This window comes from Harpia harpyja, chromosome 11 (assembly GCF_026419915.1).
Source record: "Harpia harpyja isolate bHarHar1 chromosome 11, bHarHar1 primary haplotype, whole genome shotgun sequence".
In the NCBI taxonomy this organism is placed as follows: domain Eukaryota; kingdom Metazoa; phylum Chordata; class Aves; order Accipitriformes; family Accipitridae; genus Harpia; species Harpia harpyja.
In genome coordinates, this window is record NC_068950.1 from 21648491 (window position 1) to 21664469 (window position 15979).

Genomic DNA, 15979 nt, shown 5'->3' on the forward strand with positions numbered 1-15979 from the left:
TACAGTTTTGAGAGGTGACTCATGAGGGTAAACATAATGTCCTCTTCACATCAACTGACTTGTTTTGCTTTGTGGCTAATGAAGAACTGACAGTTATTACTAAAATTTTAATTTCCCATTTTTCAGAAAAAGCAGAACCTTTTCTCATACTCCACAGTGGTTACTTTTGCAGCCAACATAGAAAGAAAAGTTCAAGTTCAGGGGTTCTACATACACATAAAAAGTAAAACAATTACTCAAAGATATCTTACAAAAACAGTCTTCAGAAGCGTAATGTATAAAGGTTACCAAAGGCAACAGGGTTTTTAACACTATTTTCAGCTTATAAAAATAGACACCATGCATTCCAAAAGTTTCCTTTCTTTACAGAACACAGTTGTACTGGGTATCTCAGTCACTGCTTCTGATCACTTGCACAAAATAATCTCATGGTAATCTCACTCTTCAATAAATGGATTGCAGATGGCCCAAGAACTACATGTTGCTTCTTAGAACATGATCTGCATTTATTCACTGTCAGAAGAGTCTTTAGGAAACATTATTTAAAACTGCCCTGCATTACTTAATAAAAAGTTGGGTTTATTTCTCATTTAATTTGAAAAAAACAAAATTAAGAATGTAAAAATAAGTATTGTTCACTACTTTCTTCCTCAAGGGTTTTATTTAAATATTTTTTCTTCGCAGTCATCATTGTCAAATACTGTCACCAAAGCTTAAGTGTTTAACCAGGTGGCTATTAACTGGATTTTCAGAAGTCTAAAGCAATCAGTTTCTTTTCAAATCAAATTCAAGCCACAGCTTTCTTCTTTTCATATAAACAATTCTGATATTTCCATGCTCTAACAATAACTGTAATGTATTTTAAGCAATTATAAACTGTTGGTGTATTTTTTCTCCATTCTTCCTGGCATACGGACATTGATATCTCAAAATTACACACTACAACCTTGACAATGCTGTAGTACTATTTTCATCAGCTCCTCTCATTTTCATGACTGAAAACAAGAAGTGTAACAGAACATACTATTTGCGTCTGTTTTTAAAAAAAAAAAAAAAAAAAAAAAAGCACTGAAGGGGAGTCAAGATTCCAAGGAAAACCACATTGATTCAGCTCAAAATAGTAGTTAGAAGATGTAGACAGTTTACCAAAACGAGGAAAAGCAACACAACCAAACCAAGCCAGATCCACACCTCCTGCTGTGGCGGTGTATACATTGCAGGTGTTGTTACTCAGGTATTAGACATTATCTAATAATAATTAACACTACCAGTATGTGAAATGTCACTGGTACTCACCGAGATGATTAAAAAACTTTAGTCGGGATCAGTTTCAGGTTCTCTCCAGATTGAGACAAATGCTTTTTTATGGGTCACATTGACTTGTTTTAAGATCACAGGAAAGGACAATTAGATGTAGTGTTTTCATAGATGTGGTTTCTATACTGTTTACTAGTATGACGGTCTGGTCTTCATGAAGCAAAAAAAGCAACCAGCCAAACAAACCCCAAAATAACAAAAAAAAAAAACCCAAACCCCAAGCAACCTGATCCCAAAAACCTCTTAAAAGAAAAACTTGAGAATCAAGAAAATTCCTGTTGAAGACCCAGAGATAGGCAGCATATTGCTATACTAAGTAAAATTAATGCTTTCAGAACAGTATCTGTGAATATCAGATACCACTTATACTAACAAATTAGGTGATTAAAAACACCTAGGTTATTTCATGATAGATGCCTTCACTAATGCTTACTTAATAAAAAAATTCAGTTAAATGAATAATTTTAAAGATGTATTAGTTGCAATTACACAAAGATGAATACTTGCAAAAAAATTTGTACATATTCCAAAAATAAATTATTTGTAGTTGTATTTGACACAGAAGTAATAGCTCAAAACTTAGATAGGCTGTTTTCAGTCCAGTAAAGAAAGTGGCAAAACTCTATTCTGCAGTTGGTTTCAGATTTGACCCAAAATTGCTGAGATTTAAGAAGTGTTCTCCTACATCCAACTATTGTTGGGCAAGAGAAAAAGAAAAAAAAAAAAAAGCACACTACAACTACATCGCAAAACCTCAAGAGTGGCATTTAAATGGTGTTTTACCCTGCTTAATAGCTGGTGGATGTCTGCTGTATGTAAAGTTATGTGCAGTTCACAGCAGTGCAGAAAGGGCTCAAACATCTACCAGAACCAGCAGAAATCCTCTAATTCTTTCAGGTTCCCGTTAAGAGATCCTGGCTATTTGTATACTGTCTTTGAGTCAGTGCAGTACTATTCAGCTGTAAATAACAGAAGTATGAGCTCAGTCATGTTTCTTCACCAACATATAAATGAAAGTGTAAAAAACATGGGTATGCCTGGTGTACTAAGTACCCCCCAACATGATTGGATAAATTGCCCTGCCATTCAAGTTACCTTTTTCAATACACATAGATAATCAAAATGCCACTCCTATTATGTTTAAAAGTCAGACACATACAAGTCCTTTTGTACTGACACTAATTACCTGCATAGTTAGGTGACAGTAGGTAGATATGAATCTCTGGGGCCCAAGACTTAACCCTGCCTTAAAATAAAAGAATGCCAGTTTGCTACTTCTTAAGATCTGAAATTCTGTTCACTAATTGAATAGTATCTTCAAAAGAAAAAAAAAAAAAGTAAAAACAAGTAGAGGTGTGCTTCTCAAATTAGTATTATTAGTCCGGATAAGTATTTATCATTGGAGCCACAGGAAATTTCAAAGAGAGATTAGGCTTCAAGAGGAATGACTATCCCAGCTAACCATGAACACATGGCACACTGGAAACTTCAGGTTCATAGCACTTGGCTTGTTGTGCTTTTACCCTGAGAAGTGAAGACTAACTGCACAGGCTCTGTCAGACAGAAGCTCTGCAACCATACTTCCTGGGAAAACTCTCACCGTACCTCTAATTAGAATTGGCAGAAGTTTTCTTCTAATAACCGCAAGCCAAATGCCCACTACAGCTGTACTGCTAGCAACTGCATCAGACCAGTCAGCACTGGAGACTCTACTGTTACCATTTCTGATCAGAACTGGTTTGTAGAAGTTCTGCGGATCTGTTCCTTCTCGTTTCAAGGAAGATCACATGAAATAAAGTGGTGTCAGAAAGACAAAAAGGAATTAAAGAGAGTCCCTGGATCCAAACCCAAGAGCTGCAAGATACTAAATCCCAGTAACAACTTAAGACAGGTTTCTTGGTTTACATCGTTTTCATGGGTCTTGGTCAGTCGTGAATATTGTGCTATCCATTACACTGCTAGCTCAAGTACATAATCTGGATCAAATTAAATCCAAAAGTCAGAAAGGACTACTTATTAAAAAACAAAAGCAAAGTCCTCAAATTACTGCACTTGTAAGAGATACTGGCATGGGCCAGTCTTTGCACAAGCTGTATCAAAATGTTCACCTATCTTCATTATAACCAGGTGGCACTCTCCACTTTCAGATCAAAAATCGTTTCTCAAATATCTGGATTTTGCCTGCAAATAAACCATTCTTTCACTGTATTTCCCAACAGTGGCAGAGGAGGAGGAGCCCTGAAGGAACAACTGCAAATCAGTAATCCATTTTCCCTGCCAGAACCCTGGCCTTGCAGCCTCTCTGCCCAAGAACATACTTGTTCTAGAAACTCATAGGCTAAAGGTTAAAAGCTAACAAGAAATCTTCTAGTGGCAAATATGGTAAAAGTTGTCCTCATTGTTTTGACAGAATCTGTGCAATCCCCTGGCAGACTGCAACGACAGTTCTAATAATCTACTAGCCAGGGAATTTCTTAAATGGCCAAAAGTTTTTCTCCCATGTTAAATGAGAGGTCACTATTTTAGTTCTACACTGCAATGGAATGAACTTATTGAAGCTTAAGCTTTGTTTCAAGGTCAGATTTAAAATCAGGCATCAAAAATATAAGCAGACAATACCTGAACAACCTCAGTATTAAAAGATTTTGAATACTAAGGATCACGGTGACAAAGGAAAGACTAACAGTTCAGAAAAAAAATAAGAGCAGGGAGGAAGAAAAAAATTGAGTTTGTTATTTTTGCTTCTTTGAATACTATAGAGTGAAATGTATTGTTAGAAATTCAAGCACTGTTTGTTTTCTCCTGGAGGTTTAAAAAATATCCTAATATTTAAATATCATGCCTAGATGACCTGCATCACACAGAAGCAAAAAAGGCACAAATATCAATTTATTTCTATCTTCAGGTCACTTCATGATCATGAATGAGTCACACTTAATGTTCTTCCTATTTTGGGGCTGCTGCATTTCTTTGTTAGCTACATCTTCCTTATAAGGTACTTATTACATAAAATCCCTTATTCATACAAAGTGTCGCTTAGTCTGAAAAAGAAACGTGGAGGAACCCAAACACTCTTCAATGAACATGGAGGGAAAGGCTGACACCCAATACAAAGGAATTAATTGAGAGTTTATTCCAGATGGTTCTCCTCACTTAGTATACAAGTCATCAGAATAATCTATCAAATAGACTTGGACTTTAATGATATGATTTTCTTCTATAATGCATTTTGGTTTTTGCTTCTAACAACCTGTTTAAAAAAAAAATCTGCCAGATGAAATGTTCAGCACAAACTGCAATCCTTACTATTTGTAGAAAATATGACTTTAAAAAAGGACACTATCGGGTAATTCTTATTTTAAATGTTTACACTTATAAAAATGCTTTGGAAGCTTGAAACTGAAATCCTTTGTAATAATTTTCTTCTTCCTACCTCCCTCTTCCCAACTTAAATGCCTTTATTAGCCCAGGATTATCATAAATGACAGAGTGCAGCTGCTGATTAAAAACATTAAAAGACCACAAATGGATAAATTGTGTTAAAAAAAAAAAAAGGAAGCTTACATGGATTTTTTTCAAACAAATAAAATGCATAGATGGCTACGGTACTCATCCGTCAACCTTTACAGTGTCCGCTTGAGGTAGCCTTTCTAAAGAATTACTAAACAACCCCCAACATAATCTAAATCTTTTCATCAAAACCACTATCTCCTTGAAAGTCCACTCTCTATTTCACACCAGTGGTGATCAACAACGTAATACATTTTAAAAGCTTTTGAAAAAACAGCAGGTACAGTGGACACAAGTGTTAAGTTCTAAATCTGCAGCCCTCAATGTACATTGTATGCACATAAATATCTCAGCTATAATACACATTCAAGATCCATCCCTAAAAGCCATACTATTATGTAAAGCACAGCCATGCTGACTTCAGGATACAAACCATAATTCCACATCTACAAAATGAAAGTAGAATTAGTGGCAGTTTATTGCCTCATACAAATTTAACCAACATGGCAACCATGCCAAAGGAATTAAAACATTTTCAGGACATATGTACAGACTGTACATTTCAGAAACATCTGAACAATAAAAATGCAAGAACAATCTCTGCATTACGAATTAAACTAAACAAATGGTTTGAAACCGTCAATGCATTGAATGGGTTTACAAAGGCACTTCCCTACCCAAAATAGGAAATGACAATCTGCAGCCTAGAGGGAGGTTGGAGAAGAGTGCTCATCAACTACTGCACAATCTCAACTTTAAGAAAAAATAAGCAGGATTTAATCAAACATTTATAGGATTCAATGTGATCCACTTCTGAAAGAGTTCACGCAGTCTCATCTTTGTTTTTATGTTGCTTTTCTTGGCTCTCTCGTTCCGTACTTTGGCTCCTTCGACGATCATGTTTGTCCGAATGGTCCTTGCTATCACTGTGATCATGTTTGTGGGAACGTTCTTTGCTTCTGCTACGCTTTCTAGGTTTTTCTTTGCTGGGACTCTGGTCTCGTTTTCTGGACTTCTCAACACTATCTGTTCTTCCTCTGCTTCTGCTTCTACTTCGTTTATTTGACTTCTCTTTACTTTCATTTTTGTGTTTACTTGATTTCTCTTTACTCCTGCTTCTGCTGCGCTTACCTGTATTCTTACTTCGGCTCCTACTCCTATGCTTTCTTTCCCGGCTTCGACTTCTACTATGTTTTCTCTCTTTTTTGGAATCCCTCTTGTCATCCCGGTGTTTCTTGTCATCCTTGTCATCCTTGTGTCTTCTCTCTTCTGTATCACCCTTACTTTTCCGTTCTTTTGATCTTTCTCTAGATCGATCTTTTTCCCTCTCACTACCTCTTTCCTTATCATAATCTCTCTCTTTTTTACGGCTCCGTTCGTTTTCTTTCTCTCGCTCCCTATCCCTGTCTCTTCTATCTCCTTTCCTGTCACGACTTCGACTACGGCTTCTATATCTGTCCCTGCTTCTGCTTCGCCTCCGTTCTAGGGTGCGATCAGTACTTCGAGATCTCCGCCTTTCTTTTTCTCTCTCCTTAGCTTCACGTTCTAATCTCTGCCGTTCTCTTTCTCTTTCTAGCTCTCTATCAAAGCTAGATGATCCATGGCCTTCCCGATGATGACTTCTGCTTCTGGATCTTCTGGGAGACCTCCTGGGACTGATGGATCGTCTTGGAGACCTTTTAAAATAAAAGATAACTCAGTATGAAACACAACCTTTTCAAGTTAAGGGACCCTCTTTGCTTTCTAATTTATACTTTACGTACATAGTCTATATTTAATCTTAAATACCAAATATCATCTGATTATTTTAATCCATTAGCATCCATCAACTGTTTTGCCTGTTGCCTAAAATCTCTCTCAGTGAAAAGACACCAAATTTCTGGCAATAAGTTCATTTAACATTGGTACTAAGTTCATTTTAACGTTCATTTTCAAAATAACGTGTATATGACCTTGAACGTCTACGTTCTGCATGCCGGTCTATTTCTTCCATTCCCTCCTTGCCATCTTTCTTGATTTTTCTAGGTCTGCTTTTAATTTGCTGGTCAATGGTTTTCTGGACTGGCACAGGAATTCTTGGAAACAATGTGGAAAACCATTCAAGCTTAGTGAGGAAGGAACGAAGCATCTCCCCGATGGTCATAACACAACCCCCACCTGCCTTCACATCCAGGTCCTACAAAATACAAGCAAAAAATATCCTGATGGTCAAAAATATTCTCTACTGATTTTCAAAAAAAAAATGCTGCTACATTACTGCCCTATTGAAGTCTCATGATTATGAAAGTTTACTTGTCTCATATTCTAATACATTTCCTTAGAAAAATTCAAACTCTGCGCCCTTTGGATTTGGCAGTATGTTACAGATAGGGAATGGGACTTAATACATATGCATGCAGGCACATACTAATCCTGCAGCCATCTGGATGGTAAGGGACTGTCGATGAAGAGATTAACGTGAAATCCCCTTACACAGTCTGGTTACATGGTATGATCTTGTATTTTATTTAAATGCCACAAAGTTGAGAATTCCTCTCAAACTACATTTAATACTCCATTTTGTGGATGTACAACTGCGTACCATCATACCCAACCCTGTGGCCTAAATCATTTAAGAACTACATCATTGCCTATCTAAAAATGATCACAGAAAAACCTCTAGTACAAAATGGCATCCTAACAGAATTGGAAGCAATAGCAAACCAACTGCCATGAAGCAGTGAGGTTTCTAATTTAGAAATATGTAAAAAAATAAATAAATGAACAAATAATTGGAAACGCATAATCCATGATGACCATTGTCTCTGAAAAGGGTCATTACCGCATGAAGGCCTTCTTGCTATGCCCTCTCACAGCTCAGGACATGTTAGTCAGCTATTGTCAGTCCCAAACCTATAGTGCAAGCACACAAGGAAAGTGAGATTTGTTATCTAAACAGGAAGAGAAAATCTAAATGTAAAACTGCTTGCACTCACACACATTTAAGTGTTCAGATATACAGTTTTTCCAAATATAATCGCTGCAGAGATCTAAAGAAGAAAAAAAGGAGTTAAACGTAGCACCTGGAGAGTATGTACAGTTAAACAAAATAAACATAAGAAGCATTTTGAAAAGTAACTCTGTATCCTGGGAAGTTTTTCACAGCAGCATGACAAAATATGAACTGCTTCCACATATTTAAGAACTGGAGAAAAAAATCCTGTAGGTTTAAATAATTCCATATATATATATATTTGCTTCATCCTACTGAGCTTGACCAGGACTGGTAAGAAATTTAAGACAAGCAGCCCCAAGCACTTTTTCCTACATAGCACAAAGCTACTGAAAGCAGCTGGGAAAGAAACACTAATTGCAAAAATATACTGGGATATTTTAAACAACAATAAACAAATATATGCTGATAACCAGTTATCTGCAAGAACTGAAATGTATAAACTAAAAAAGGTGCTTAGAATAATGAACCAGTTAAGACCTGCACAATGTATCACACTTGTGATCACTTCATTGTCCTGGGAATCAAGCTGTTTGTGGGACCCTGAAAACGAAGCCACCCCAATCCTCCTCCTAAGTTACAATGCAACATTGCAGAGGAGTTCATATTAACTAGCACCATCTGGGGGAGAAGCAGGATATCACAGCAATGCAATCAAGATTTAAATTTGTTTTCATTTTTGTTGCAAACAAACAATAACACAGGTTTACCTGAAGTAACAGCTGTTTCCTTTGCACAGTGTTTTTGATACTTAGCATGAAAGAAGCTGTTTAAAATAAATACACTGCATTGCAGTCACATACAAGTATAATTAACGCTATTTTTAATATGAGTATTCGGACATCATTTGCAACTACAACATTTGAAGTTTCTTGGAGTAGATGCGTACTGTCACACTGAAGAGGGCAAGTGATCCTTCCTGTTCCATTCTTAAATCTAGGATGTGATTTAAAACCTGCTCAATAAATACAAATTGCAACAATATGTAGCAGACTGTATATTCAACTTCATAGGCTGAGAAAATGTCACCCACCAACTCCTACTCCATTCCTCCAGACAGTAAATCAGGACTATGATACCAAAGGTATTCTCCTATCTGACTGCGTAATAATGCAGCCTCTTCACTGAACTTCTTCAGTTAGCAACTCATGTTTCTTTTTTTGCCCCATTAGCAAAGACATTAAGGTTATTAGAAACAATGCCACCTTATGCAGTAATTAGGCTGTTTGTTTCTCCTCTGAAGAAATCCTGGGTTTAGTTATTCCAGGACATGAATAATAACCACAGAGATTTTTGGTAGTATTTTTCAAGGTGAATGTTGGTTTCTACTATGTACTTTCTACTCTTCTATGTAAGCACCAGTTCGCCCTGTCCCAGGAATAAATGCAAAATACAAATGTAGCACTCTCAAGACTTACTATACCTCACTCAAAAATAATTCTTTTTCTTAAAAACTCCACAGAAGCCACACTCACACAGCCTGCTGTCTGCATTCTGATTCAATAAACCTGTTTCACATGAGTTTGCAGTATTTGACACAGTAACATCGTAACCAATGGAAAAGTCTATTAAATCTTTGAAATCTAAGAAAAATTACCTGGGTCCCACCTCAGACCTGCTTCCTGCACTAATTAATGAAATTACCAGAACATAACATTGCAACATTCGAACTACAGAAAACCTTATCAAACAGTGTTTAAACCTAAAGTAGTAACATGAAAAGAAACAAAAGAAAACAAATTATTACCCTCGCCGACATACCTCTTCATCATCAAGAAAGGATTCAAACCAGTCCCATAGATCTGTAGGTGGTTGTGTGTACCTTTAAGTACAAAAAGAATGTAATATTTTAATACAGTTTCCTGTATATTAAATTAGCCATTAGTTGATTATATTGATACTTACCTAATATACATAAATCCAAGAGCCCTAATATATGGAGAGTCTGTATGAGTTATAAGGCCCATCACTTGCTTACGAGTGAGTTTCAGTGTAAATAATTTGTAGAGCAGACAAAAGGCAGTAGACACAATTCCTCCGGTTCCAACACCACGCACCTTTCAAAAGAAAAAAAGTTAGGTGACAACACAGGAAGTCACAAAGACATTATTCCAAATCTGCAAGAGAACATGAGAACTAACACTAGATTAAATCTACAAACGGAGCTACATGGAAAAAGTAACACTACTTGGATTCACAGCTCTGGAAGCAAGGGGCATATATCAACTCTTTGTAATAAATAATTTCACATCTAGGGACTGAGCCAACATACAAGCAGGTTTTAGCTACACTTGCAAAATTTATTTACCAGACAGAAAAATTTAAGAAGGCACGTACTTCTACTTACCCCTCCACACATCCCTGTCTGGCCTGCTGTTTTCCTGCTTCCCTTTTCCCATGGTTCAACATGCGTAACCTGAAAAGGTGGAGGGTGGGAAGATAGAAAATGACAATTACAACCTCCATAATGTTTAGCAGCCTGTACAAACCTAATTTTAAACAACGGATATCCTAAATCAATATTAAGTAGCTTGTCTTCTCCTAGGAAATTCAAGATCAAGCCTGCTTTGTCATTAAAGCAAACCATTTGGCCTTTTTAGTTACCACATTAAGAAGTTATAGCCAAAATCACAGATGATGATTAAAAAACCCCCCAAAACCCCACCAATGCAAGCATCCATGCTTACTGTATACTCCACATAGTTTCAACTACTTTATGACTAAACCCCATCATTACTATCTTCTACAGTGACTAAACCTTTATTTAAACTGCCTCTTAACAAGTTTAGTGATACCCACAGATGACAGCTACAGAAGTCAAAATCTACAGTCTCATATTCATAAATCTCATTTATGCAGTGAGCTTAGCTAGAGATTTCTTTTGAGTATCACTTACAATTAGGACAAAAGAAAGATGTCTATAAAGTATAGTATTTTAATCTAAAAAGCAGTGTTTTTTGTTTAACTGCAGTGATGTTCTTAGATAAAATGGTTCCTAAGTATGAGTGAAGCTTGCCTAATTCAAATCTTTTGAGATGCATTTACAGATGAGTGCATGAACATAGTTAACCAACACCATTCCTTAAATTTGACAGTAAGAGTCATGAACAACTTAAGAACCATAAAACTGCCTAAGCTACATTTGAAATTGTGAAATTCAGATAAGTAACATCTGGCTCTATAAACAAGTATATTTCCTAAACATGTCAACTTAAAAAAATAAGCAAAAACAAGACAAAAAAAAGATAGAATGGTGTTGTACTGGATTGGGGCTAAGAGTTTGTGGCCAAGTTGTACTGTAGTTCACAAATTAAAATTCTTTAACAATACATGAAACAAAATTAACTACGTACACAATCACACGAAACCAGAGATATACTAACAGCTAAAGTTGCTGAATTGTTGGGTTTTTTTGTTTTTGTTTTACAGTTGCTGTCTTATCCAAATAGGAAACATGAGAGATGCCAATACCGTAGAACTCAAAATCCACTATGACTTTCTGTATTATTAGCATCATATGAGAAGTTCACAAATACTACATAAATAATACAACACTTCTGATTACTTACGGTTTTGCCTCTCACAGGAACTGAAGAGTATATCTTAGTCAAAGGATCAAATATGACACTATGACAATAGTAGTCTTCAATTTTTTTAATTACAGTTACATTTATTGGCCACAATCAATATAAACATGATGGTTTTGACCGATACCAATAAAAAACCCCAAAGCCCTGAAAACAATACTCATTTCAGAAAAAACCATTTGAAGTTTTGATCCTACAAAGACTACTGCATACGGTTAACTTCTTGGAAGCACACAGATTAAATGAAGCTGAGGACATGCATGTGGTGCTAGTACCAGGGATAAAGAAAGAGGAAGTCACCCACTTCACAGATACGGAACTGAAACAGAAGACCATAACTGCAAGTGAACTAATTTAAATATCTAGACAGAATCCATATCTTCAAGCCTTCAAGTCCCTATCACTAGCTGCCTGTGTGACTTAAGATCATCTTTCTTGAGAATCCAGAACCCAGCATTCTTCAATTTTTTAAATGAGACACTTATTTCAGTTCCCAAACACAAATACTCTTGAAAATACACTTGCTATGGTGGATATCATGCTTATTTAAAAAAAAAAAAAAAACCAACAACAAAAAACCAACAGCAATTGTTCAACACTTTTCAGGAATCTTAAAACATGAACAGAATACAAATCTCAATATCAGTGAAGTACCTTAACCATCAGGTTATCTTCTCCCTCACATCTATTAGTCATGATTAAGTAAGGGGCTGAGTTATCTCATTATTTAGCATGCAGTTTTGAGTCAGAATAACTGTCAAGTTCAGTAAGCAAACTTTATTTACATTGGATTAATAAGTAGATATTTAATGGCACGTCAAAATTCTTCCCCAATTTAAGATTGAGCCACTTACGGAATGAAACACTGAGACAATCAAATGAACTATTTGACCTATTGCAGTTGAGCTCTACCAATACTAAGAAGACAAATCACATCAAATATCTTTTACTATGTCTGAAAGGGTCCATGTAAAATACAGCAAGCTCTCAAATTTTCTGAAAATATGTTTCTTCAATAAATTTTTCAGCTCTTGTCATCACTTGCAAAAATAAACTTTGCTGCTTTCCATTCTGATGGATTTGAGTGAATAGATGGATAGAATGAATTATTTCTGTCTCATATGCCACAAGTGGTAAATTAACCAAAGAGAAGCTTTGTCTACAATCTATGTTACTCTGAGTATTAGGAGAATTAAGTAGTCCGCTCCAAATGACAGAGCGCAAGCAGAGAAATGCTGCCATTAAGTGGAAAAACAGTAGCACTGTCTTCATAAGTACGTGCAAACAAAGCCAAAAATCTCTAAATACTTCCGTGGAGTTGTTTTTCACAACTATGGTGCCCTAAGTAACTTGACTTGCCCTGGTTAAATGAGACAAAAAGACTACCTTTTCTTTCTTTATAATATCAAAGTATATTAACACCTACTAAGTGACGCAGTAACATTATGAAATAGAATCTATTCACTGGAGAAAAACATCTCAATAACCACCACAGTACAGCTGACTGAAGACAGCAGCCTGAATTACCTAAGTTTTGCTCTCATTATCAGAACAAAGAATGTGGCTGTGTTGATGAGCATTAATTATGCATACCTCTACCTGGGAGACTGGCTTGATGGAAGCCTCGCTGCAAAACTGATTCAATCCTGCTAACAAAACAAGAACTGAGACATGGGTGCACTGATACAGTTCAGTTACCTCCCCAGCACATCCTACCTATCGCCAAGAGAAGCACTAAAATGAACTAGTTTTTGACTGGGTATGGAGGGGGGGGCAGGCCCCTAACCTCTGAGGAAGAAGGCCACATACAAACTCCTGTCGAAATCACCTACAGTCACCACCATACCTTTTGCGCAGTTACACGGTGTGTCGGCAACTCCTAGGCCGCGGGGAGGGCTTGTCTCTAGAAGTGGCATGCAGATCGAGTCCCCTCCCCACTCCGACTGAGAGCGCAGTCCTTAGACGGCCATTTCATCCCCGCTGCCCTGGCTCTCACGCTGCCCAGTTCAGAACTAACTTACAACTCCGTAACTCCAAAGCCGACGCGAAACACGTTTCTTTTGTAAGAGAGAGAAGGCAGCACCTCAGATGCCCCCAGCTAAGCAGTAAAAAGGAGATTTGCTCCCATCCCTTACCGCGAGATACGGGGCAGGAAGGCCAGAAAGAGAATCCGCAGGCTGCAATCAAAGCCTTTCCCCTTCAAAAACCCCAGCCACAGGGCGCCTCGGGACAGGCGCCAGCAGAGCCCCGAGGAGTCGCCGGCGCCCAGGGCGCGGCCCGCAGGCTCACCTTGAAGTAGATCTCATCCACCACTTCATGGTAAGTCTTGAGCTCGTACAGCTGCACCTTGAAGTAGGGCGACGAGAGGATGTTGGTGAGGATCATGGGGTTCAGGTTCATGGTCTTCTCATTCCCCCACAGCGGCAGCACGTTGCCCTGCTTGCCTGAGGCCGCCGGCTTGGGGGCTCCGCTCTGCAGCTGCTGCTGGGACGGCGGGACGGCGCCAGGCTGGTGCTGGGCCGCCTGCTGCCCCTGGCAGTTCCCGGCGCCGACGGCGGGGCTGTTGTTGGCCATGGCGGCTCGGGGCTCGGGGCCCGGAGCGGGGCGGCGGCACGCGGCCTGCAAGGCGGACGAGCGGCCGCGCCACACCAGAGCGCGGGCTGCCGGGCCGGGCGCTGCCTCCGCCAACTGCTGACAAGATGGCGGACTCCGCGGAAGTGACGGCTTCGCCTTCCGGGGCCGAGCCGACCAATCCCCGCGGGGGACCGCGGCCTAGCAAGGCGGGGTCGGGAGAGAACGAGACGGGGAAGGGGATGGCAAAGGGGCTGGGGCTGAGGCGCCCCCTCCCCTGGGGGCCCGGCCCCTTCCCGCGGCCCGGCCACATGGTTCCTCCTCCTCCTCCTCCTTCTCTCAGTAGGCCGCCTCACAGAGCCGCCCCGCCGCCGGCACTCGCATTGTCCCTCGCCCGAGGCTCACCTCAGCCGCGGGGCTGCCCCGAGCCGGGCGGCGCCTGACGTCCAGGCCGCGGACCCTCCAGGCGGGGAGATCCCGGCCGGGGAAAGCGAGGGGAGCCTGCGGGGTGCCGGGGGACAGCTGCTGTCACCGTGGCGCGAGGCGCTAAGAAGCCAGCGGCTTGGAAATCGGTCCCATCGGTCACCCTCGTCGTGGGTAGTGAGGCCGGCGCACAGCAGGAGCGGGAGGGTGAGCACCGGGCGGCCTGCCTCCCGCCTCCACGTTAACAGACAAGCTAGGAAGTCACGGCGGAGTTGTTCAGCGTGCGGGAATCTGGGGTGAAAAAGCGTGTATTGATGGCTGCACGGCCAGGATACATCCAAGCCTGTTCACTTGAAACTAGTGCTGGTTATGAGGCCCACTCCTCCGGCCGGGACCTGGCAATGGCGGGGCAGCTCCGGAGAACCTTCATCTTACACGAAGAAAACAGTAACTGTTCCCTGCTGCTAAATTCAACCCGAACACCTCTTTCTGAAGTTAGTAATGCTACATGCAGACTCAGAACCATCGGAAATAGGTTAATGCTTTTGAAAACGAACAGGTGGATTTAAGAAAGTAACTCTCTACATTTAAAAGCTAACAGGAAATGGAGAAAAGATAAAATCCTCCAGTTTTGCCTGAAATATATCTGATAGGTGAATTGAACTTGAATTTTCAGGTCATGTTTAGCTTATTATTCAAAGGTTTCCAACAGGTTTTGAACTGCACGCTTTTTTGCAAAAGCAAAAAAACCTAGTTACATACTTTGGTGTCAAGCTTTAACCTGAAGTACAAGAGGGAGACAATGCACGATGTAGAAGAATTGCCAAGGGATTCTAAACATCAAATGACTGTGCAAAAAAAATAACTGAGAGTCCACGGAAATGACTGCAAAGTGGGCATAGTGGGACAAAATACATTCAGTTGTACACACAGAGAAGGGCTCCACATTGCTCAGTGCGCCAGGAAACAGCTGCAGAGAGAAGTTGGTACAGAAGTATGCATGGAAATAGCATCTCTATGTTTGTGCTATTTCAAACTAATTTACATTTTGAATGTAAAAACGAGATAAATACTGCTGGAAGTAACATTAGAGTATCTTCACTCTACATTACACATTGAAAACCTGAGGCACAGTAATTCATCTTCATTACTCTGGCCTTTTACTGTACCTTAGAGCTCATACTATAGCAGAAAAGTGTTCTTATTGAGGCCCTGACAGTTAACAGTTTCTCCAAACTGCCTGTTCTGCTATTTAGGCTCTTCACTCCCCTTTTCTAGGAATAGCTTCACCAGCCTCCTTTTGGCTTTCTCTTCCCATCTCGGCCGATTTCCAAAGATGTTCACAAAACCTTCATTACTTATCACAGGACTTTACCGTCTTGATGCAGTAAATATCCATTTAACAATTCCATATGAAATTAAAGAACTAATCACAAAATGAATTCTAAGAAAGTGTCCTTATAGCAGTGAAGTAGTCTTGTTCTGGAGACAGTTAGCTAGAGTAGTAACTTTTCCTTGAAGCTGAGTGGTATTTTTGTTGTTGTTTAGGGTACCCTTGACTCTGAGCACTTCTTTAAGT

At 39.4% G+C, this 15979-nt stretch overlaps 1 protein-coding gene across 1 annotated transcript; it reads right to left on the reverse strand.

Moving 5' to 3' along the window:
- Positions 1-4425: 4425 nt before the first annotated feature.
- Positions 4426-14115, reverse strand: PRPF38B (pre-mRNA processing factor 38B). Its single transcript, XM_052800680.1, has 6 exons — positions 13696-14115; positions 10167-10235; positions 9725-9876; positions 9581-9641; positions 6780-7003; positions 4426-6503 (listed from the first exon to the last, which is right to left on the reverse strand). The coding sequence occupies exons 1-6, from the start codon at positions 13978-13980 to the stop codon at positions 5651-5653; spliced, it is 1644 nt and encodes a 547-aa protein (XP_052656640.1). The 5' UTR covers positions 13981-14115; the 3' UTR covers positions 4426-5650.
- Between the last annotated feature and the right edge of the window lie 1864 nt (positions 14116-15979).

Excerpts from the sequence above, each read along its gene's own strand:
- PRPF38B (XM_052800680.1), bottom strand. The coding sequence starts at position 13,980 with ATGGCCAACAACAGCCCCGCCGTCGGCGCCGGGAACTGCCAGGGGCAG. Across the intron at positions 10,236-13,695 it reads TGGATGAGATCTACTTCAAG|GTTACGCATGTTGAACCATG; the intron begins GTGAGCCTGCGG and ends CCACCTTTTCAG. Across the intron at positions 9,877-10,166 it reads AGACAGGGATGTGTGGAGGG|GTGCGTGGTGTTGGAACCGG; the intron begins GTAAGTAGAAGT and ends TTCTTTTGAAAG.